Below are 25,943 nucleotides of genomic sequence, written 5' to 3'. Positions count from 1 at the left end.
ATTGTCATGTTTTTGAACTCTCTCTTTTATGGCTAGTTCCATAGGAAAATAATAACTGCAGTCAAATCAACAATGTTGCTACTAGAGCTTGTCTGTCAATTCTGACAGGGATGTGTGAACAAGTGACTTCATTACGTACAGACACCAACGTATAAATTGAATGCACAGAATTAGAGAGCTTGAGTACCTTAGGTCCAGCACATTCATCTACAGGTAAAGTCCGCAGAGGTGAAATGACTTAGATTACATGCCCTTATTATCCTTCCAGACCTAGGACTTCTTTTTTTTTTCTTCCTACTGAGAGTAGTAAAGGTATTTCTTCTCCTTCATTAAACTACTAATTAAAACCCATCTGAAAATAGACTCAAGTATGTTAATCTTCTCTTTAGAGACAAATGTAACAACTATCATTTGTTCCTTTTTTGGATAAATAATTTTCAGGAGAAAAACATGCCTATTCTATAGGAATATGTATATAAATGCACATATTGCATTTTTTTTTACCCATGATCATTTTTTTTACCGTATGAAAAAATATTCAGTCTTAGAAACCTAAGTTTGAGGATGAAACAAATAAGAGATGGATAGTAAACATAATGATTGAAAAAAATGATACAAAGTTGCAGGGATTATTTAGCCATATTTTGGAGTCCTATGATGAATAAAAATAATAAGTTGTAGTAAAAACGAATAGAGAATTATTTAATAGCATCATATATTTAGAGTTTTAGTGCAATCAATGGGAATTGAAAATATGTTGCGGTGATTAGTTGTAGGAACTTTAAAGTAGAGGGAAAAGAATGAGAGATGAAAACCAGGTTCTATAATGAACAAAAAAAGATTTTAGGAGTCTTAGCTTAAATTAGAGAGGACATGATAGGTATCTTTGTTTATGTGGCTGTCATGTAGTTTTTCCCTGAAAAATTATTTTGTGTAGCTTCAAAGGTGAGAACTGGGACCTGGGTGCAGGCTTCAACTCAGCACAAGTAAAACAATGTGAGAAATCACACGCTGAATACCACTTGCCAGGAATGCTGGAGGGAATTCAGGTTTTCGATGAGTAACCAGAAAATTCCATGTAACTAAGATTAGGTAATCTTAAAAAATATATTTTATAAGAAATCTTGCACTTGTTCTGTTTTCACTGTTGTTGTTGTTTTGTTTTGTTTATAGCTAACTTCTTGATGTTTCTCAAATGACTTAGGTCTTCAGAAATAACTCTTAAGACTGTGCTGTATGGCATCAAGCTACCATCACTTTTGTAGAATCTAAAAATACAGACTGTGAACTAGGTAGATAGTGGGCTGGAAGGTGCTGAAGAAGACATTTGCTTCTTGCTCTTATGCTCCTGAATTAAATATATATATTCACAATACTTTATTAATTTTATTTTTTTAAAGATTACAATTTTAAGGTCTAAAGAGACTTCTTTTTACTCCAACTTTCCCTTACCAGACTGGGCGGAGAATGCTATTTCTTGGGTTCAAACATTTTGCTTCTGACCTGTGGCAAGCCTAATAAAATAGTGCCAGCAACATCATCATTAACCATTATCTATGGATGCTTTATTCTTACAGCATTTCTACATGGGAACCTTAATAAGCTATTTCCAGACTGTCTCTTATAGGCAGCATTCATGAAACTGGCCAGGTTTCTAAAGATAGTGGTAGAACTTTGTATCTTAGCTTGCGACGCCACACCTTTGACAAGAAGGATCAGTGAAGTACTCAACACTTTAAAAAAATGCTAATCCAACAGCAAGATGGTCAAGAGCTGTGAGAATGTAATTCTGGTGTCTTATAAATGCTTTTTCCAAAGAAGAATGAGGACCAATTTTTAAATAGAGAGGAAAGCGGCGTCTGATGCAATAAACCTGGTGAAATCAGAAAGAGAATCTGAAAGGATCCCGATATTGTTAGACATTTTAAGCAGTGAAAGCCATGTAGAAATCCTTCTGTGAACCACGGAAATAATAAATGCTGAGCCCGTTGGAACATAATCTCAATCAGCAAGATGCCACTGCCTTCCAGATTTCCTCACAGGGCCCTGCGAAGTCCATGCCAAAACTAGCAGTGGATTTCTCCCATCTAATCTCCCCTTATGCCTTATTCGATTATTGTCACTGCTCTCTGACCATGCACTGTCCCTTCAGACTCTCATTTCCCAACTAAGTCAGTCAGAGGAGGCTAAGTGTCCATTAGGACGTACTCTAAGACCGCAAACCACCTTGTTCCATGTGAAAAGACGGAACAGAGAGCGAAGAGAGCAAGGGGAACCCTGCAAGTTTAGCTGGCAACCTTCTCACCTACTGGATTACTGGCCAGACACAAACAAGAAGGGCTATGAGTGGTCCGGGAGATTGCTCTAGTTAATTGGCAAAGGGGAGCTGGTTGGGAGGAGGAGAACCCAGGAGGAGGGAGAACTGGGCATTTCAGTGCACTGCAGGATGGCATCGCCTCTGCCCTGGCTCTACATTATTCTATGGTGAGTAAGACTTTTTCCCGATTTTTCCGTTTTGCTCGGAGAAAAGGGCAAGCACACACCCACTGGGTGACTTCTATACCAAATCATGGAAGCAGCCTGGGTGGTGTGGCATGTACGTGTGGTGGGGTAGACGAGGCTGGAATGAACAGCCTATTTCCTCTGAGGCCAGGAGTGAGGGTCATTGACTGTCTACTCACAGGGTAGAAAATGCCCTAGGGAAACTGGAAGATGAAGGAAACTTCTACTCCAGAAACATCAGTCGGATCCTGGACAACTTGCTTGAAGGCTATGACAATCGGCTGCGACCGGGATTTGGAGGTGAGAGGCATCCTTACTAGACCAAACGTCTGTACTTTTCTTCCCCCTTAGTGCCATTCCAAGGCACAGAGGCCTCAGGATAGCAGAGTGGCAGGTTGCAGGGCTTGGGGAGGGACCATGTGTATGTTCCCATCCAGTCTCTGTCCCTTCCTCAATTCGCAACCTTATATGCCAGTCATTTGAACTCTCTAAGCCTCAGCTTTCTCAAATGCAGTGTGGGTGTATGAACAGTGCTTGCCTCATAGGGCGTTTGAGTGTAAAATGGGATTTGCCATATAAAACACTTTCTTTAGCATTTGTCCCATTAATGCCATCACTAAACATTATTGTTGTAATTTTCTTTAGAATACTAACCTAGTTCTCGTCCATTCCTTAAATTTCACAAGTTTGCCAGAATAAATTCAAAATAATGCAACTGGTGGGAGTCTGTAAAGTTGAAAATTCGAAGGATTCCTGCTGCTGGAATTACTTTAGGATGGGTTGCAGATTCTGGCCATGAGAAGGGGCTTTGTGATAGAGTTGCTCAGTTCAGTCCCCTTGACATCATTGATGATAATTGCCCCCATCCCTCTGGGCTCATTTCAGGTGCTGTCACTGAAGTCAAAACAGACATTTATGTAACAAGTTTTGGGCCCGTGTCAGATGTGGAGATGGTGAGTGAGCTCTGAGTGAGGAGAGTAATTTTGCTTAGTTGGGGGAGAGGGCTGAATCCCAGAATGAATGATAAGGGGCATTGTTACCAAACTTGGCTCCAGATCCAAAAGCAATACGTGTGCTTCTGCTGGGAAGGAATGGCCATTAGAGCAGATTCCTGGCTTCATCTCTTTCACATTTCACTAAAAGCTCTGCTTGAGTACTAATCTGAGGGGCCTTTTATGGTGATATCCTCTCTTCTGTTCACATATCATGCATCTATTCTTCCCTACAAAGAGAAGATTTTTCCCCATCTTTATGAAGTCCTAGTAAATTTTTGGAGGAGAAAAAAGAAACACCAGCAAAGATGGTATGCTACATAAGTGTATATTGAGAATGTCTATCAAATTTAAAACATAGCTGTTTTGGCAGTGTATCTTTCTCGGTATGTGTTATTAAAACAGTAAAGGGAGTCCTTTGGAAAGAGTAATGCATTCCACCTTTTATGTTTGCAAATGGACCAATAGGTGTTCTGGGGACTCTGTTCCAGGTACAGATGGCTATAGGATTCATAAGAGGGTATTTATAGTAAGCAGCAATGAAAACCTGAACCAGCCTTCTAGAACAAAGTATATTACGATATTCCTTCATATTTCTCAGGTAGTATGTCTCCCTAAAAGTAAAATATAAATACTAAAACTGAAGAAAAACATAACTCTTTAAAGTGGTGCATTAAGTGTACTAGGGGAATGTAATTCTAGATAAACAGTTATTAGATACTTTCATCTTCTGCTTTTTGAGTTGACAAGATAAGGAGAAAGGAAAGGAGGAGAAATAAAAAAAGGGAAAAAGGAAGGAGTAAAAGAGAAAGAGAAAGGGGGGCAGGAGAAGAGAAGTAAGAAAAAACAACACAGAAGAGGGGGAGAGAGTGAGGAGTACTTTAAGAGATAAATGTCTTATGACTTGAGAGAAATGAGAGTCAGCATTCTCCAGAATTCTCAATTATTTAACTATCATATTTTTTCATTTGAGTACTGACTCACCCCAAGAATAAACAACCACAACCATATTCTACGGTACCATTGAAATCTGGGGACACTTAGAATTTATTTTATGCATGTGTCTCTTTTTTAAGACACACATCTTATATTTGTACAAGAGAGGCTTGTTATAGCCTGGATCATCATTATATGGATATGTTGTGTGTCAAATTATAGTTTTAAAATATAATCACCACTTGCAGTAATAGGTCTCATAAAGGAACATATAAAGTAGGCAAAGCAATTCTTGGCCATATTTTGACCTAATTATAAGTTGTTATTTATCACTGACTTTTGCAAAGGCCCTTATCATAATTCTTAAGATTTTTAATGTTATTTCAAAAGAGCCACAAATTAAAACTCATAATTTTGATTATGCATGCTTAAGTGATGCTCTGTTTGGGTAATCATGGTAACATTTGCTTTTATGTTCTCTGAGAACAGTATAAAACAATCATGATGTGCAGACAAGAGTATGCTTATCAAGTAAAGCTTCTCTATCCTTGGAACTTTACTAAGTGGTACCATGTTGCTCGGAGATACCTTTGAAGGTGAACAAGCTGCTAAGGGACTGGTTAGACTCACTGATGGTAGGAAGGTCAGCATAAAACCTAGACTAAATCTTTTTCTATTTTTCTTCTAAATTAAGGAGGGGGAACTCAATAGGTCAATAGATGAAGAGATGGATGACTGATAGAAAAAGAGGAAGAATGTTAAGGAGGGTGAAGGTGGAAGAGAGAGGTCTGCACAATACAACACTACCTTTTATAATAATATTACAATCTTAGAGTGTGAAAACATAATAAGTCACTGAAATTATCACTTTCCTGATAGGTTATTGTCATCAAAAGTTGCTTCATTTCTTAAGTTTTAAGATTGGGTATGTAAGCTAGTGAATAAACTATTCTTAATAAGCCATCTGCCCAGCATGCATGAATCTCTTATTTTGTCTTAGGAGTATACAATGGACGTTTTCTTCCGCCAGACTTGGACTGATGAGAGGTTGAAGTTTGGGGGGCCAGCTGAGATTCTGAGTTTGAATAACCTGATGGTCAGTAAAATCTGGACGCCTGACACTTTTTTCAGGAATGGCAAAAAATCAATTGCTCACAATATGACAACTCCTAACAAACTCTTCAGAATAATGCAGAATGGAACAATTCTATACACCATGAGGTGAGGTTTCCCCAATTCTACTTCCTCTGCCCAAATTATCTGTCCATCATACTAACTCAGAACCACTTATTTCAATGTTCCTTAGGCTTACCATCAACGCTGACTGTCCTATGAGGCTGGTTAACTTTCCTATGGATGGGCATGCTTGTCCACTCAAGTTTGGGAGTTGTAAGTTACAAAAAGCTTCTGAGAGTCAAATAATGCATTCAAAATACATAATTATTTGGTTTTAGTCAGACACTGGAAAGCAAAAGAGAAATATTACTCTGACGTTCTCAGTACGATTCCAGGAATTAACTTACTTAATCATGTCTCTCTCAATCATACAGTCAGAGGTTTTGGTCACCAGGATTAAAGAAAATCATTTTAAAAATTTGTTTGTACTTCCTTTTTATAACGAACAAGATTTGCTTTGAAAGAAAACAAACACACGATTAGCCAGATTTACTTCTCTGTTTAATTTGTTTAAAAAATTCAGATGCTTACCCCAAAAGTGAAATCATATATACATGGAAAAAAGGACCACTTTACTCAGTGGAAGTCCCAGAAGAATCTTCAAGCCTCCTTCAGTATGATCTGATTGGACAAACAGTATCTAGTGAGACAATTAAATCTAACACAGGTAAGCATTTGACCAACGCATGGATGTAATCCTGCATGGTGACTCCAGTGCACATTTTCAAAATATCTATTTCTTTTTCTTCTGCATTATCCATCCCCAGCTAAACTTGTTGTTTTAAAGTGATAAGTAGCTTTATTTAAAATTGATTTTGCAACCATGTGCATATAAAGATTTGTGTAGCCTTGGAGTGAGTAGTTTTGTATATATATGACACAAAGAACCCCACAGAAAACAATGAGTTGATGTATCTATCATCTGCTGATTGAGTAGCTTTGTCATACATTGAAAAAATGCCTTTGCTTGTTTTCTTCCCACCCATATTAATTTAAAGATCTGCAAGATTTATTTCCAGTTGCATTCTTTCTGCACAGTCAACAGCAATAACCCTGATATACCTGTCTTCCAACAGGTGAATACGTAATAATGACAGTTTATTTCCACTTGCAAAGGAAGATGGGCTATTTTATGATACAGATCTATACTCCTTGCATTATGACGGTCATTCTTTCCCAGGTGTCTTTCTGGATTAATAAGGAGTCTGTTCCGGCCAGAACTGTCTTTGGTATGCTTCACTCTTTGGGCTCTACTTTCTGTCATCCTCCAGCTCACATTGCTTGTGTATCTTAGGGGAATGTTCACACCAGTGCACTTTTTCAACCCACAAAGGAAATAAACTCCTATCTCATTCAGACACATGTATCATATAAAATGACCCTCATCTTATCTCACATTGTGTGGCGAATCAACAAAAGATTAGTCTCAGCAAGAATTCTGGCTGGTCTCCTGTGACTTTGACGTGCCCTATTTAGGAGAGTTGTTTTTTTGTTGTTTTTTTTTTTGTTTTTAAACTCAATTTGCTTTTTCATAACTAAAAAAAGAAAGCAGAAAATTAAAAACTGACATGTAAAGCAATGAAAACAAAGGCCAAGATATTGAACCCACAAATACATAAATTATATCTCACTTTTATTAGGTTGGATCTTAAAAAAAATTACCATTTTTTAGGTCTAAAAATAGATAAATATCACCAGTTTCCCCATTGTTCAACCTAAATATTTAGTTACACTTATGATGTATAGAATCACTACTAGTGTGATGGAACAAAATGAAATAAGAAAAAGAGCTATAACAGAAAAATATCATCTGTAACAAAATCCAATATTTTTCTCAGTTTTTGTGATTATAAATTTAGTAGTTCATAGGGAAGACCTGAGTTTAATTGAAATCTCAGACAAATTTTGACTTTTTAATTTACCATACTAAAATAGATCTCTTTTTGCAAGTTATAAAAGAATATTTATATACTGATGTTTACCATCTTTGAATTATATAAATCCTCCAAGACAGAAGACTGCTGGCAGATGAGTAATGAAATTATTTTCTCATGATTAGATATTTTATCTTAAAACCAAGCTAGAAATAAAAAAAATTGAGAAATCTAATTTATATTTATTATTCACACCAAATAGACTTATTAAATATGACGAAAGATATCAGCATTAAATTTGATCAGAAGTTCAAAGCTTTATTAGTTATGTAATAATTTGCTATTATATTATAATATATTATTAATACACATCATCACACTAGGCTTTGAAGGAAACCAAAATGTGAATGCCTATGATAATTGTGAACAATTAAAAATAATAAAATAACAAAAAATACATTTGTAACAAAAATCCTCTCCACCATCATGTTCCCATTTGATCTTGTTATTGGATTGCAAATGCTAATAGTGCATTTCTCATTCTGTTTCATTCTAGGGATCACCACTGTCTTAACCATGACCACTCTAAGCATCAGTGCCAGGCACTCCTTGCCAAAAGTGTCTTATGCGACCGCCATGGATTGGTTTATAGCTGTTTGCTTTGCTTTTGTCTTCTCTGCTCTTATTGAGTTCGCAGCTGTCAACTACTTTACCAATCTTCAGACACAGAAGGCCAAAAGGAAGGCACAGATTGCAGCCTCACCCCCGGTGACAATAGCAAAAGCGACTGAACCCTTGGAAGCTGAGATTGTTTTGGTAATTGTTTACTTTTCTAATGTTAGCTACCATATAGGAAAAGGCAGCCGGAATAGTTACCACAAACAATTAAATAGTCCAAAAGTAATATTAGTGGGGCATGAGTTACATAAATTTGGTTCCAAGGCCAACTTCTTCTCCAGCTTCACAGAAAAAAGCCAAGCAACAATCCTTCATTTATCTTTGCTCTAAACTTTTGGTATTCCTCTTTCATCACCCTCACTAATACTGGCAGATTGCAAGCTCTCAGAGGAGACAGAAAATTCTTAGCCTTTAGATGTTTCCTTTGAACAGGTTCCGTTATACCGACTAGGGAGAATAAAGTTAAAAAAAAAAAAGTTCCTAATGAGGTTTCAGAGTCTGAAGGAAACAAACAGGGACTCCTATGGACCATTTCTGTTAGAAATCCACTCGCTGCTTTATTTCAGGAGGGCACAATGGGTATATTAGGTTCTATGAATGCTGAGTCATAAGCCAAGTTTTTGACTCATGTGAAAACGTTCTCATGTTCACATTCATGTTATATGTATATAATATACATATTATTATGTATATTAATGTGGGTTTTTTTGAGACACAATCAGTGAGAAATACCTATAAAATTAAGTTTAGATTTGCTGTGGCTAACCTCTGGTCCCCAAAGTGTTTTTGAATAAAAAATAAATGATAGCATTAATAATTCAAGGGTCTCAAATGTGCCCCAAAATTTCAATTTCACTTATGAATAAATTCTCACAATTAAATCGCATGTACTTTTTAAAAACTGGATTATAGAACTGATTGACAAGTGTACATTTTTATTTCAAAACAAACTCTAAACAAGTAGCTCTTGAAAAGAGGAAAATTTTGCTCTACAAAATCAAGTAATGCAGACACTTTGAACTGAAAATTTCTTTATAACTGATCAATTCTCATTTCTATTTCCAAATCGCAAAACCACATACAGCCCAGTTAATTCTTGGTTAAATCTTATGATAAAAATTATAAAGCTATGTGTGTTTTACTTTCCAAATACTCAGATGTTTATTGGCTTTAAAAGATAATTTTGTATTGAAACTTTTCTCTTTGATAAACTTAGAAACTTGTTAGAGAATTTACAATTTCTTTAAAGGATAAGACCAGTTCCATGATAAGTAAGTGGCAATATGTAATTTAAAGACTTTTTTTTTCTTGAATTAGACCTTGTTTTAAAAAAAAAAAAAAAAGTTTGCCATCCAGTAATCTGGTCTAATTACACTTACGAATAAAAAACAGAGCCTCAGAGAAGGAAAACATTAGGCACTAGTTGGTAGAAAAACTAGGAACTGATTCCAGAACTCCTAATATCCACAGATTTACAGAGGCTGAGGCCCAACACTTTTTCAAAGACTGAAATATAATAGAGTGCGTACCACTGGATAAAACATTTTCTGTATGTAGGTAAGGTTATTCCCAAAATTCTTCCCTTAATTTAATGATGTTTTCTTTATATACGTGTGTGTGCTCTGAAAGTTCACAAAAATATAAATTTTGTAACAAATATGTTAAGGATCCAGTTCAAAAGACTTGAAAATTATATATTTCAGAAAAGATAAATTCAAAATATTTTTGAGAATTATTTTGTTTGTAAAAATAAGTGATTATGTTACAACCTATCTGTACTTACATAGGTATATAATTGACATATTGTCCAAAGGTCATATATTATCTTAACATATAGCTGGAAAGGAAGAAGAATTAATATTTATCATAATTCCATTTAACAGTTTCTTATTTGATAAACACAGTAAAAATAAAAAAAGAAATTCATGAAAAAGAGGCTAAGAAAAGTGATTTTGAATATAGTCACTGATTTGATATTGAGACAAAAAGAAAGACCAACTTCCTTACTTCAACTCTTTTAAAATATATATTACTAAGAAGAATACGATTTCAAATCCTTAGAGAAAGCATAGAGTTATCGTTCCCTAAGTCCATTATTGTAAAGGTATAATTTATTAATAAGATGGAATTTAAGATCTCAGGTCTTCATATAAACTACCTTCTAATAGTTCTAAAGTAGTAACATATAATGAGCAGGTTCTTTGGGAAGCTGGATAAAAAATTGCATTTAAACCATCTCAAATTAGTTTTTTCCTTGCAAGTTGACTTTTTTCCCTACAAAAAATTATATTTCTAAACCTGGGTCCACTTAAAATATTCCAAGGCAATGAAAAGGAGAATTTTGTTTCTGAAAGGCTAAGTCAAAGTGTAAAAATAAAAAGTAACCAAACCTAACAATATTAACCTTGTAGGCATCAAAAAATATAGATGATTACATAGAACATGTACAGTTTTATTTATTTATGTCAAAACTTGGCTATTGCCTTATATAATATAGAGGAACAAACAAATTACACATTTCGAATTTATACAGCACAATGGTGTATTATGATTGCAAGGTCATTTTTTCTTTCAAATACCATGACATTTTAAAATGCCTTTTCAGTTGTAATCAAAATAACATTATTTGAGTAAGTTGGACATTGAAATAGCAAACCAATGTGGTAAAGTTGAAATGAGATTAAGTGCTTGGATATTTCATGTGATTCTAAGTTGTATGTTTTAATATGCACATTGCTTTTCACAGGAAACTGCTTAGAATGAACGTGAAAACTTTATCACTTTGAATTTGACCTTGAAATTTATTATAATAATGACAAAGAAATTCAGGCATTTAAAGCCTAGTACTCACACCTGAAGAGACATCTAAAACTAAATCTTCAGAAGTGCTCTATAGAGTATTAATCTTTCTTATTTTAAGGCATTTGGAAGTGGAGACGTTACATTTTTAGATTTGGAGAAGAAATTGTCCACAGTTTCTTTCCTGCTTATAGGGTATCTTTCCATATTGTTTTTATTTAGTATGCTATTTTGGCTTTAGAGAGTTATTCCTGTTTCGGAGCTTATTACGTGTCTGGGGTAGATTTATTTTATATATAAGACCAAGTTTAGACTTTGATCTCTTTCTGGATGTTTTGCTAGTTTTCTTGTTATTTTAAAAATCTAAGCCCTCACCACTATGTTCCTAAGAATGAATCCCCTGGCCCCCTACCCATCAATACATCCAATGTGGCTTCTTTTTTTTTTTTTTTTTTGCGGTATGCGGGCCTCTCACTGTTGTGGCCTCTCCCGTTGCGGAGAACAGGCTCCGGACGCGCAGGCTCAGCGGCCATGGCTCACGGGCCCAGCCGCTCTGCGGCATGTGGTATCTTCCCGGACTGGGGCACGAACCTGTGTCCCCTGCATCGGCAGGCAGACTCTCAACCACTGGACCACCGGGGAAGCCCTGTGGCTTCTCTTTTTCACAGAACGTGTGATGTTCTTGGTAAATTATCTACAAACTAAGTGGACCAAAATTTAATTGGTCAAGATAATAACTATATTTATACTGATTACCTTACTTTTTCTTCTCACCCGACACCAATTTATTGAGTACCTATGTGTTCATCAAATTATTCATACCATAAGCCTTTATTTGTTAAGTGCTTTTTTTGCCAGATCCTTTGTAGAATGCTGAAGCTACCTTAGTAAGTGACATCAACAGGGCCTCTTCCATCATGGAGCTGCCTGTTGAGCAGGAAGAGAGGAAACTACTCAAGGAGCCATAACAATATACTGTGATAAAGGCTGTGGTTAGATATGTATAGAAGGCTGAAAAAAAGCCATGAGAGAGTACCTAACTCAGTCTGGAGGGGTGATTGTGGTGGAAGTGATGCCTATGCAGAGAAAAGAAAGATGAGCCTGGCCCTGCTCTAGAAACTCTCAGTCAGTTGTGAGAAACTTGGGCACAGAGAGGGAAATAAGACATATTGTCCTTCCTGTACTCTTTTCAAGACTGGAACGTCTGCTGGGCCATTACTATGTTGCCCTTCACCTGTGTAGAAAAATATGAATCATAGCATACTGAAAGATTTACCTCCCCTGTTCCAAATCGTGCTAAGATTTCTTTCAATACTACCATTACTCCAAAGAATGAACAGTTGAATTAAGACCATCAGAGACTCTGAGCACCAGAAAGATCACTATGTCCCTTCCCCATGGTAGCGCCGTCATATGACTTATAGAGAGGGTGGGGTGGATTAGATGAGGGGTGTAGGTGGTTGGCTCTCTCCCTATACCTTCCATCAAATCACCGTCCAATATTCCATTTTGCACCCTCCAAACATTCCAGTATGGTTTTCAGACATGCCACTAGCACCACTGACCCACCAGACTGCTACCAATAAGCTGCTTCTCTGCAGGCATTCTGGAATTGTCTCCGCTCCTCAATTCTACCAGCTGTAAAATAAATGTGAGGACATTTGACAGAGTTTATTTTCTCCATAATGATTAATATGTAGCTTAAAAAAGGTCCAATAATAAATGTTTTCAAAAATATTTTCTCTTGTTTTTGGTGCCCCTGTTCACTGGTTCTAAAAGCAGATACTTTGTTTGTCCTTTGAGTAATGCAGCCCTGGTTAGAATACTTCTCCTAAGAGGTAACCCGTTGCCCCCTCTTCTTTAATATATTAGACTCACTAAATGCTGCATCAGAATTGCTCTAAGTACTTCCCAAATGCCTCATCCCTATACCAAATAACTGATTGTCACAAAGTCCAGTTTGACTCCAAGTACCTTTGCAATATGGCGTTACTTAAAACAAAACAGTGCTCTAAAAATACCCAAAGCAGGATGACACTGAACAGCAGGGGAGCCCCGGAAAAATTCAAAACCACAGGCGTTCCACTCAAAACAGTGACAGCCCCAAGCTGAGCCCTCATCTGGACTCTGACAAAAGCTTATTTTACCATCAGCTGAAGCTGCTGAGCTTACAATAGAGCAGGCGGGATCTGACACAAACCTGTAGCTTGAATGGTTTGCAATATTGGCTTTCTTTTCATTTCAGAAATTCAGTGTGATTCTTCTAAATTTTAGGTGTCCAGTCTCCTACACTGCCGATTCCCAATTATCCAGGAGCTGATTATCCAGCGTGTGGGTTAGCCAGCCCTCTGGCATTTCCTTGAGCACCTTGTATTTGCTGCCTGCTAGAAATCCCCCAGCCATCATTGGGCAATGAGACAGTGTAATTCTAAACCAGTGAAGCTCAATGGTGGGTGAATTTTCCCCCAGAGGACATTTGTCAAAGAGCAAGGATATTTTTGGTTGTCAAAACCCCGAGGAGGTGGTTGCTACAGGCATCTTGTGGGTAGCGGACAGGGATGCTGCTCAATACCCTATGATGTACAGGGCAGTTCCCACAACTAAGAAGTATCAGTATATCCGTAGCTTTGTGGTTGAGGAACCATGCCCTAAAACCTAAAGCTGATGGAAAGAAAAAGTAATATTTATTAAGAGTGGGGCTTCCCTGGTGACGCAGTGGTTGAGAGTCCGCCTGCCGATGCAGGGGACACAGGTTCGAGCCCCGGTCCGGGGAGATCCCACATGCCGCGAGCCATGGCCGCTGAGTCTGCGCGTCCGGAGCCTGTGCACCGCAACAGGAGAGGCCACAACAGTGAGAGGCCCGTGTACCGCCAAAAAAAAAAAAAAAAAAAAAAAAAAAAAGAGTATGATCTTAGGCATCTGAGAGGGATTGAGTGAGGTACTGCTGCTTATTACTTGTGTGAGCTTTCTGCTCATCTCTGAAATGAAAATAATATTTTTACATGATAGATTCTTCCTAGGAATAAGCAAAATAATGCATGCAAAGTGCCATGCAGTGCTTGTTAATGGTAAGCATTTAGATATGGTAACGATAATATAACGTAATATCAACAATATGCTAAAATATAGTGTAAAATAATCATAAAACGTTTTGTTCCCTTCTCTTTGCCTGACTACAAAGTCTTGGGAAATGTTTAGATTTTCATTCATTTGTTTATTCGGCATATGTTTATTAAGCGTTCACTGTGTTCTGTGCACTGGCTAGGCACTGTGGAACACTTCACATGAGAATAATATGCCCTCTACCACTAAGGCGATTTCATGTCAGGAAAGGGGATAAAGCACAACGGAAATAATATTTACAGGGAAGAGGTGATGACAGCAGAGAGATGTAACAGTTAGGTAGGCAGAAATGTGTACAGAGAAAGAACACATTTCCCTTCTCAAGTTCTTAAAGAAAAAAACCTTACAGCTGAAACGGTAATTGTCCCTTTCTTTTTTTCATTTTTGTTTAATTTTCTTTCTTTTTTTTATTCAAGTACAGTTGATTTCAATGTAAGCTTAGGGAGAGTCAGTGACTCCTAAGGCATGTCTAAGTCATACAGCAGCTAAGTAGTATCTATGGAATTGCAGTCTAGGGCTTTCTGACTCTGCTGCCCTCTTAACTCCTAAGCAACCCTCCATAGAGATTGTCTGGGGAAGCAGATGAGGAAAAGAGGAATCCTACTGCAGGAGACCTTTAATTCCAGGCGAATGCCATTGCGCATACATTTTTCATGCTGTCAGTTGGTGAATGCTGTTGCTTAACTCTGGACAAGGGTTATTCGGCAATCTTCATTAAGTCATTTGTGACACTGTGACGATGCCAAGAGATGGACAAATAAGTTTTCCCAACATCTCCAAAAGAGAGAGAGAGGTGAAACAATGCCTTACATTTTTATGCTAGATTATGGTTTATAATCACTTTCATCTCAGTGAACTTGTTCATGTCTGCCCTGTTTCTCCCTAAAAAAGGAAGAAACATAGGTGTCAGACAGACAATGCATGCTATTAAAAATCAAGACGTGTTTAGAAGAAAATCTGCTCTAAAGCCTTGCCCTCTTTCTTTCCATTATGATCCTTAGAAAATTTACTAGAGTAAAATATTTTAATGTTCCTTATATCTGGGAGGAAGAGAACTCTTTCTGAAGAATTAAACAGTGACACATTTTGCTCTTTCAGGTGGAGAATATTTTAATAACATATATAATAGATGAAAATTCAAATCCGAGTTTGAGAAACATGATAGAAAGCTCTTGGCAGACAATGCTATGTTTATTCTCTAACACAGGTAGCATGCATTGAGACCAAAATACCACTACTCTGGTCCTATCCACACACTATCTAGTGGCCCTGGGCACAGTAGTCCTGGGTTGTCACATATTTTTAATAGAAAATGTCACTTATTTCCTATCCAAGATCAGTAGACTTGGCACTCTTCTATTTTAAATTCTCTTCTACCTCCAATACCTATGATTTATTTAATTCTGTCCAGAGTGCCTAGCCTAATACTGGGTCAACAGATAACAAATAAAGATATTCTTTGCTTGAAATTCACCATGGTCATGTCAAATCAGACTTCATACTGATTTATTTTTGCTTTTGGTAAAGAAACAAATTTTCCCATGGCCCCTAAAAGCACAGTGGGCTTGAACTCTCTATGATGACTATTATAGATACTGGGCAAACTTCCATGACAAATCAAAAGCAAAATTCAGGATGGGAGTATAGAGAAGAGAGGTTCTCAGGGTTGTTGTTTCCCGCAGTCCAAATGTCACCACGTCGGTGGTTAATTCTGGTCCTGTGGCTCAACCAGCACAGGGGAGGTGGCGGCCTCATCCTGTTGCTGGGTGGGCTGCTGTCTAAAGCTCCAGGAGTCTGTGTCCACGTGAGTAACACACCCTGCCAGGCAGCAAAGTGGTAATTCTGCTGCCAAGGAGAAAACGAGGCAGTTTTACAAGAGCAGAGTTAATGTACAGCCAGGGTGTGAAGGCAGGGACCCAGCAAGGACAACCTGGCCACAAGGAGAGTGATTGTTAGAGGCCATAGACAAGAAAAGGTAAGAATCAGAGGAAGCCCCCCAGTCTCCACCATTATGAAAGGAGTCTAACGCAAATAGAATTAGAGTCTCTGAACCAGGCTCAGTACTTTGAAGGTGAGAAAATGCTGGGATGAAACAAGCAGTGAGACTGACCAAGCCGGTTTATTACGGGCTGTGAAACTATGGGCGAAGCAGTTCCCACATCTGGACCTCAGCCTTCTCATCTGTTACTTAATGCACTGAAGATCCCTTTCAAGACTAGGATTGGTTGTCTTATGATTTCAGTGGAACAGAAAATCTCATGATAGAAAAGAACATATGACAATTCTGAGGTTAGTAAATATATCACTTTGGTAACTTAAGATGGAAGGAGACCAGTAGAGAAGCTCTGAATGGAAAGCAGAAAGCTCTCAATATACAACTCTGGACCAAGAGGTAGTCGTATTTCCAGGGAAGAACAGCCATCCCACTCAATATAAGGGTATTTCTATTTCGTCACTGGCTTTTGATGTACATGAGCACCTTTATATTTTTTTGCTGTTGTTGATACCTCAGTGGGTTCCAATTTATGAATGGTAAAGATTAGGCTGTAGGCTGGGAATGTGTCTAGAAGAATGATACCATTTAGTCGAGCTGTTATTTTCTTGTATTGAGTAATTGCCCACACATTCCCAAATGAAATTCCCTCTCATTGCCCATACCCATTGCCCTATGGGCTTATGCGTAACTGGGGTGGTGGGTGGATAAGCCCTTATAACCTGGCTTATCTCCTAATGGTACAACACTCAACACAGTTTCTGGGGCATGGAACATGCTTAGCATCAATTGCTGATGTATTAAATTAGAGGACGTTGGATGTTAGCAAATCAATGTTTTTAAAATTTGTTTTACCACTTTCTTGGAAAAGTAGTGCCATCAATTACTATCAAGAATTTGCTGATATTTTAACTTATATAGTAAGTAGTCAGTAACTATCTGCCAATGATGAAAAAACGGATGATTAAGGGATGTCTATTCTTTTACCCAGGCTGAATATATATGTATCTTTTCCTCTACAGCATCCTGATTCCAAGTACCATCTGAAGAAAAGAATCACCTCTCTGACATTGCCAATAGTTCCATCCTCCAAGGCCAGCACAGTCCTCACAAGAGCTCCCATCTTACAGTCAACACCTGTCACCCCCTCACCCCTCTCTCCTACCTTTGCGGGTACCAGTAAAATAGACCAGTATTCTCGGATTCTCTTCCCAGTTGCATTTGCAGGATTCAACCTTGTATACTGGATAGTTTATCTTTCCAAAGACACGATGGAAGTGAGCAGCAGTGTTGAATAGGTTGCAGCCGTAATAACCTGTATTCTGTGAGTTCTCATTTTCTGAATGTTTAAAAATAGCAATGAGACTTGTGTAGATGCTTTTCTGAACATGAAATCGAAATTGAAAATCTCTAACACATAGCTTTGAGTAAGCATGTATGGGCAAGAAAAGCAATAACGTTACTCCTCAAAATTGGAAGGTGAAGGTTGCTAAAAAATATGACTTTTCTGCACATTAGAGAAAATTTTATAAAAGGATAAAATGGATTCAAGATGAAGTTGCCAATCTGTCCTTCAATGTTCAATATTTTAATTGTCACTGTGAATATCATTGACCACAAAGCAAATAAAAATAAGAAATGCTGACACTTCCAAAGCCTGCCTTAAAATGTTTATTTTGGCTTAGTTCTCAAGAGAACAAAATATAAATAGTCTAAATATTTATCAGTAGGTTAATACCAGCATGTTGGAGGCCTTTATGCTAGTAAAATGGCTTTCAGTGACATTATAAAGCCTGTGCTGAGCTTAGCCATTTGTTTTTAACCTTGCTGTGCTACTTTACCTCAATAAAAGATGGTGTTTGTATACATATGAATTATACATAGATCATAAATTATATATGCATTTGTACATAGCTTTAGTTGGACTGCAGTACAGTGTTGTTTTATCTCACTAAGCTCTCCTTTTAAAATAATATGCTCATTCATAATTCCATGAAGTGGCAGAAGGCTTGTATATTATGACTGTTCTTATATCTCATATGCTTTACCTTTCTAAGTGTATCACTAAACAAAACAACAATAAACATGGTTCTCTGGGTCTGTTTAATAAAGCTCAGAAGTTTCCTTAAGTATGGGGAAATGAAGTGGTTACCTCCCCAGTGTTAGTGTCCCTGCAGATTCTGCGAGATAGAAGGTATGGGACAGCCAGGCTTGGTCACCCAGCTCTAAAAAAAACACGTGAATTCGTATTCAAATAGTCAATCCTGCTAGAAGACAACGGAACAACATCTTCAAAATGCTGAGGGAAAATGATTTTCAACCCAGAATTCTGTAACCAGCAAAATAAAGACAGAGGATATATTAAAAAAGTCAATCCTTCATCTCTTTTCGGCTCACTCAACACACTTTCTGTTATAAGATGAATGGGGTCTGAGGATCTAATGTATAACTTGGTGACTATAGTTGATGACACTGTATTGTGTAATTGAAATTTGCTAAGAGAGCAGAAATTAAATGTTCTCACCAAAAAGAAAAAAAAAAAAAGTAAATACGTGAAATGATGGATATGTTAAGTATCTTGCAATATTTATTTATCAGCTGTACTTCAATCAAGCTGAAAAAATGAATGAAACTCTTCTTCTTCCTTTCTACTATTCCAGCTCTTTCTGATGCTAACTCTACCCATGTTTCTCCCACAGAGAATGGTATTAGGGAAACAGGAACTAGGAGTGGGAGAAAGCATGTGGTGTGGTTTGTGCAAATCAATAAACCCCTCATGAGTTGTAGCTGGGTCTTAAACATCATTGAGATCAGCCAGAACTCTAAACCCAGAAAGAAATATTCTGGAATTACTACCTCTTGCCTTTATCCAGGAAAATACAAAAAAATTCTACAGCCAAACACATTAGAGTTTAATTGAAATAGCTCTCTACTAAGGGTGAGGAAGTTGAGATATCCATCTAACTTCCCTATTAATTAGCTCATTAAAAAAATCACTTAGCCTCTGGAAGACATAGTTCTAGTCTCACCTATAGGACGAGGGGGATGGAATGGACACCCTCTGAAGGTCCTTCCATTTTGAACAGCTTATGTTTGTTTCATTACTTTTTTTTTTTTTTTTTTTGCGGTACGCGGGCCTCTCACTGTTGTGGCCTCTCCCGTTGTGGAGCACAGGCTCCGGACGCGCAGACTCAGCGGCCATGGCTCACAGACCCAGCCGCTCCGCGGCATGTGGGATCTTCCCGGACTGGGGCACGAACCCGCGTCCCCTGCATCGGCAGGCGGACTCTCAACCACTGCACCAGGGAAGCCCCATTACTATTCTTTTCTATCTAGCTTAAGTCATTATACAAAGCCTGCTCCTGTTTTTGAGAGTACATTAAATAATTAAATGCTATGTAGGTGTTAATCACATTATATCCTATGTTACATTTAATCTTCACAAACCTGTAAAGTATATACTGCTGTCATCTCCATTTAAAGATAAGAAACCAAGGCACAGTGAAGATGAGTAATTTTGTTCAAAATCAAGTGGCACTCAAGTGTTATAGCTGAGAGCCATACCTAGGCAGTGTGAATACATAGCTTGTTCACTTAACCATAACCATACAATGCAAGTCTATTCTGTAATCCTCTCCAGAGTTCTCTCGCCTTGTCTTTCATTTCCTGTAATAACTTTCCTTGTATCCTGACCTGCCTCAGCATTTATTCTACATTTCACTGCAAAGCACATTACTATCAGTCAACATCTATACGTGGAGTTGAAACAGAGAAGTAAAACCCACTAAAATCATTACATATTATAGGCATTAGATTTCTCCTCAATTTTTTCAAGGGATCTTGAAAAAAATCTGCAAAACTTTTGAACTGCTAAGGATTCTAGAGAATACTATTTCTCAGTGTATATCATGGAGTGGTAACAGAGGTTAACTGAAAATAGAACAGTTTCAGAGTTAAAAATTTTTAAGAGTTAAAATTTTTTAACTCTGTTAAAAAATTTTAACAGAGTTAAAAAATTTGAGGGGAGATGCTGAGTCAAAGCAAAATACGTTTCTTTTCTGCTGGAGTTCTCAGAGCCTTTATTATGCTTATGTGCATTGTGATTCTCTCATAGTTTGCTATAGTATTTAACATTTCCCAAATCCACATGGCCATAAATATTATTTCGCAAGGAGGAAATGCTGGAACTAGCATTCCCCAGAAAACAGTTTGGGAAAGACCACCTTGGTATTATTTATATTATCCCTTCTGTCCCCCCACCAACTAAACAGATAAGGGATTGAATCTCTGAATGGGCAGATGACTTATCCTAGTTCATACAGCTATTAGAGACCAAATTAGGACTGCATAAAATAAAAACCAGACAAGGTATTTCAACAGAGAGAATTTAATACAGAATGAGCAACACAGAGATAGTAACTGCAGGAGTCAGACATCAAAAGGAAGATGACAGGGTTAACAGAACCTAAAAACTTGTGCAAGTGGCCTTTTAGAGCTGGATTTAATCATCTGTAGAGAGGGCATCACCTGGATGGGGTTAGTATTAGCTCAGCAGCTCAGAGAAGAGAACCCCAGAGCTGGGAATCAGACCTCCAAGGACGGGGTACCACCCGGCTGATATGAGTATCACAGGTAATCAGAGCAGGGGCTCCTCAGACCGGGGTCTCAGACCTCTGAGGTCTGCCCACATGCTGCTAGCATCTCAGGAGCTTGAGGGAGGACACATACATTTGAGATCAGACTTGCAGGGAGGAAGGGCTGCTCGGCTGAAACTGCTATCTTTGGGAGAGCAAAATGAAGCTGGTTCTGGGAAAACCAAACACTGGAGACTGGAATCAACTGTCATTTCAAGGTGAAGGGTAACATTAAAAGGCAAAGCAAGACTATAACAGGGAGAATATTCCTTTCCCTTTTCACCTGATTTCTAGTCTCTCTTGAGTCCCTCCTATTGGAAGAACCTGACAGAAATCCTAGTGGCAGAGAAGAAATGAAAATTAAGGAGTTCAGCCAGAGCATCACAAAACAGAGTATAGAAGGTTGGATTTGGAGCCGACAAAACAATGCTTAATAACTGAAATAATTCACTCCCCTGGTTATCTGGTACCATATACACACCTCTGTACATACTTATACTGTTTCACAATCTTAAGATGCAATTACTCTTCATACAAACAAAAATACTGTCTTCATTAGTCCGAAAAGGAGATACACAAAATGCAAACAGCCATTGTGCTCATGTCTAGGTAACAATCACAGCAACCATTTCTGATGATATTTAATCTTCTATTACAATCAGAGTCCCACCTGAATATTCTGTTTCCTAAAGACTCAATTGTAAACCTATCTATGAGAAACTACCTTTATATAAAACAGTAAGGGGATAGGAGAAAGGAGGTCAAAAGAAAGCATATAATATATACAAATATTAATATGTCTAAATATCTATGTGGTCTTTATGGATAGGAAGAGCTATATCTATCTCTGTGAAAATAATAGCAAGCAAGGAATAAACTATACATAGCTCCTGTAGTCCCCATTTCTGTAATTAGTCACATGACTGTAGTAGATATAAATAACTTCCTTTTTCTACTATCCTTTTCTCTCAGTCAGCATCCCAGCTGGTTGATTTGGAGTTCTTTATCGCACAGAATTACTGAAGGGTCTTAATCCAACAGCAGGATAGTTTTCTCACATCCAGGAAGGTAGATTTCTTCCACTACTAAGATATCTTAGCCTTGGAGTTCTAAGCTTCTCAGCATTGTTCAAGTCCCCTCAGATGTCACCATACAAGTTTCAGTCTCACTTTCCCAATTAATATCCTCGCTTTTTCATGAGAGACATGGCAAGTGTAAGATTTTGATTTCCATTGTAATTCTGCAATCAGCACAAGTAAAATATGCATCTACTTTTTAAAAGAAACCAGCCCTGCACTATAAGAAAAAGAGACTCTTCCGAGTCCTTTAGAAGCTCCTCTGTTCTCTATTGCTTGAAATGAGGATTAAAAGCCCTGAGTTTATACATTTCTGTCTGAACGTTCTCCAGTGCAGTTAGAAGAGGCATCTCACCCACAGTTCTTGTAGCAATCATGATTACTATAAGAATTAAGGATTGAAGACACTGGGTTCTCAGGATATTTCATTATAATCAATAAGAAGTGATCATTTAAATTAATTGTAATATAACTTTACATTATGAATTACTAGTATTTCATTTCCCACTGGAAAGGAGATCAGTACTTCATCAGAAGACACGAACATGACCAAATAATTCTCAGAATCTTCTGGCATCAAATAAGTTCAGATAGAGAAACAGCTACCATCCTTAGGACTGGGGTAAAATGAAAAAGGGCTAGTTATCATCTTAGGGGAAGATTCCCAAGGAGCTGGGGCTCAGACCTTTAAGAAGGGGTCAATGCCAGGGGAGTGATGAGGCTATTCCTGGCAATGCAGTAAGAATCAAGTAGAGGTCTGCCACAGTAGAGGGAAAAGTATGAAGACGCTCCTTATGCAAGAAGAGGCTTAAGAAGGAATGAAGAACTCCCTTCTTACTTTTCCTTCTGCCTTCTCATCTCCCTATACTGCCTCCTATTCTCAGAACTCAGTAGGAAGCATTTTAAAAGGAGAAATGAAAACTGCAGTTTAGTGCCACTGTTCTCAAGTATAGAAGGGTGGGTTTGCAACTAAGTGACAGTAGCTTAAGCACAAACACAGACTGAGACATAAACTATTCTGGTGTCCAGTGTAAGCTCTTGAAAATTCTCCCTTAATGGTTGAATTCCAAAAGCCATAATGAGCTGGTGGGGGAGCCATACAGGAGCAGGGAGATTTGTTACTAGAAACCACTTACTAGTAAAAGCCCATTTCTATGTGTTATAATCAAATGACATATGTTATACACATAAACTGCCCAGAACAGTGACTGGCATATACAAAGCACCATAATAAGTGATCGCTTAGAGTAGTAATAGTATCATCATCCTGGCATCTTACTATATGTTAGTATTAAGCATCGATATGCAATTGATAAAATTAAGGTTAAAAACATTTTATGTCAGGTTATGAAATGTATAATCACAAACTTCCTGATAACAGATATTAGCTGGTACAAAAATAAAATGTATGCTATCACACCAAAAACAAAACAAAGCCACAAATTACTGTTGAAAAGTTTGAGTGATGCCCCAAAGGGTACATTTTCAAAGAGCTTCCTACAAAGTTTGGCTATTTGAATATGTGTTATGGTTTAATAATGTTCTTAACCCATGATTTTGCCAGTCTAATGCTTTCTGTCCCAGAAAAATCGATGACAATTATTGTCTTAAATCCTCCAGAACCTGAGCTACATTCATCTTTCTGATGGCATGTGTTCGTGAGCATGTGGGTAAATATTGGGGGGAAACTAGAGATTAGCATTATGATAACATAATGTCCCTTGGAACGGCAATTCGTGCAGACTAGATGACTTACGCAGAGTCAGAAAAGACAATATATAAATACTTTTCTTACATTTCTTAAATTAATTTGCTTGCTTCTCAATTAATACAAAATGGATTGACAGACAACCTTCTTTAACTTTTACGTTTTAGTTCTAATTCAACACATTAACATCTCCTAATTTAGTTACCATTCTTGGATTTTTTTTTTTTTTTTGGTGGTGATGGTCGATGGTCATTAATTCATTCTCAATGTGTAATTTTCACATTTATCCAAATGCTAATGCAACAATGCCTCACATTGATCATAGTTCACTTTTCTTGGGATTTCAATTTTTCAGAAAACCAATAACCTGATGCTCAGCCCAGAATTCCTCTCAACTCCCACCACCATCCTCAGCTGTGAAATAGTCAAAGTAAATAAACCAAAATAAAGGTACTGAAAGGCAAGTGTTTTACTCACAGCAGAGTCACTCCACCCTCACTCAAAGCTTACACATTTATATTTTAAACCTAGTTCACACTGGGTAATTTGTTTCTTATCCCAATGTGGATAAGAGGAGTGAAATGTGGAGAAATAGGGGGGCAGTAGAATCAGATAAACCAAAAGTAGAAATGACAGCAGACAGAAAGCAGTTAGAGAGTAGATCTAAAAATCAGTTTCAAAATTGTGGGCTCATTGTGTATCGGGGCACACAGCCCTCCATTATAAAGTAATGCCTCACTGCCCTGGTGCAAGTACATTGGAACAGATTCCTGCACTAGGTGAGGTGAAACCATGAACAAGTCAGTTACTTCTCTAGGCCTTTATTCCTACATCTTTATAATCGAGGGTCTGATTAGATTTTCAAAATCCTTTAACAACCTAAATTTCTATTATTTTATAACAATTTTAAAATGAGCTTTCCATGACCTCCATGTAAAATGTCAGAAGGGTATGTGACACCTTTTAAAATATTTCTCCCAAAAGCAGTTAAAGGAGGTAAAGTGATTTGGTCTTAACAGTAGTAAATACTTGTTATTTAGCAGAAGTAGGATATTTTTATAAGTACTTACATATATTTTTGATTTAATCATTACAACCATTCAGTGTAGTAGATTCTCTTCATGCACGTTGTTCCACTGAGGAAACTTAGGTTCACACAGGTGGTGCTAACTCACAGTATCTCATGGTCAGACAGGAGTCAAGATCCATTTTTGTCTTTTGCAGAACTTTATACTCCTCACCAAGTATCACAGATAGGCTCCATGTACTTGCAAGGGTGCTTCTGCTCTATTCCTGGGTCACAGGTCGCCAGCAAGTTTCTGGTTTGCAAAGGTAGACAAGTAATCTGTGCTATTCCAATTGCAGCCTATTGATAAGGAACATGGCCCCTGCCCCTGGCTAGAGTCTGTATTGTACCAAGTTACTGCAAGAACATTCAAGTGATTAAATATGATTCCCACTGCTGTGCCTCCATATGACTTGAATACCAACTTATCAGCAAGAGATTCCTGATACATGGAGAGATTTCTCTTCTTTTTTGAATATGACTAATTATCCATTGATTTATATTTTAAAAAATCTGTCATTTCTGTGTATGTGAAGCAAACAAGTATGCACAAATTTCTTCCCATGACATCTTGACCGAAAGTAAAGTCCCCTTTCTCTAACAATGGAAATAACATGGAAGAGGCTACGGCTCACAGGAGAGAACATAGACTATGAAGGCTTTCTGGGACAGCTAAACATTTTAAAACATACCATCTTAGGCAACTTACTTAAACTCTCACAACCTTAGTGATGGGCTGCACCAAGCAGGCCTACAAGCCCTGTACTTGCCCATCCTCAAGACTGAAGAAAGAGCCTGGAGTCGGTGAAAGAAACATCAGTGGTTTAATGGATGGAGGATCTTACACGTCTGAAACAAGGTCCTGGAGTGACACCCCACTATGTGCTGCAGACAGTGGGCAGGACATGGCGGCAGTCTTCACTCCCAGGGGCAAGGGGAGGTTACCAGTTATAGGAGGAATTGACCTCAGGTTGTCTCATCCGTTACCAGGGAAAGTAGAAGAGAGGCACACCCCTCATGGCCCCTTTGATAAGCTATCATGGTGGTGATGTTCTGATCTAAATCACTAGCTGAGGTGGGGGCAATATTTAAGAAGGTCAGGAATGTGAATGGGGTGTAGGTGAAGCAGGCACTGGTCAGGCAGGGGATGTACCGAGACCAAGAGAAGAGTCATCTTGGGTGGCCTGACCATACACTCCACCCCTACAGACCCTGCAGGACCCCTGCAATCTTGGTCTGCTCCTCTTCCCCATATCCCTGGGTCAGGTATGTAGGGGGCACTGCAACCAGATACCACAAGTACCGTACAGACAGCGAGCATCCAGAGAGCATCAGGAGTAAGATACCTAGTATGCTCAGAACACTCATTCGCCAGGATGTGGGCAA

General features: G+C 38.0%; 1 protein-coding gene across 1 annotated transcript; it reads left to right on the top strand.

The window, feature by feature from the left end:
* Nucleotides 1-2,174: 2,174 nt before the first annotated feature.
* Nucleotides 2,175-18,161, top strand: GABRA6 (gamma-aminobutyric acid type A receptor subunit alpha6). The gene is made up of 9 exons (XM_032627221.1): nt 2,175-2,484; nt 2,684-2,802; nt 3,388-3,455; nt 5,431-5,651; nt 5,737-5,819; nt 6,130-6,273; nt 6,683-6,835; nt 8,037-8,296; nt 17,096-18,161. Exons 1-9 carry the CDS (start codon nt 2,447-2,449, stop codon nt 17,369-17,371), a joined length of 1,362 nt encoding a protein of 453 aa, XP_032483112.1. The 5' UTR covers nt 2,175-2,446; the 3' UTR covers nt 17,372-18,161.
* Nucleotides 18,162-25,943: the final 7,782 nt, after the last annotated feature.

The sequence above is a fragment of the Phocoena sinus genome, chromosome 3 (genome assembly GCF_008692025.1).
Source record: "Phocoena sinus isolate mPhoSin1 chromosome 3, mPhoSin1.pri, whole genome shotgun sequence".
Lineage (NCBI taxonomy): Eukaryota > Metazoa > Chordata > Mammalia > Artiodactyla > Phocoenidae > Phocoena > Phocoena sinus.
The sequence above is the reverse complement of the archived record's forward strand: the minus strand, read 5'-3'. Positions and strand labels throughout refer to the sequence as shown.

Bases quoted from the DNA above. Each gene is read 5' to 3' on its own strand.
- GABRA6 (XM_032627221.1), top strand. From the start codon at position 2,447: ATGGCATCGCCTCTGCCCTGGCTCTACATTATTCTATG. The intron at 2,485-2,683 runs GTGAGTAAGACT...GTCTACTCACAG, and splicing joins TGGCTCTACATTATTCTATG to GGTAGAAAATGCCCTAGGGA. The intron at 2,803-3,387 runs GTGAGAGGCATC...GGCTCATTTCAG, and splicing joins GCTGCGACCGGGATTTGGAG to GTGCTGTCACTGAAGTCAAA.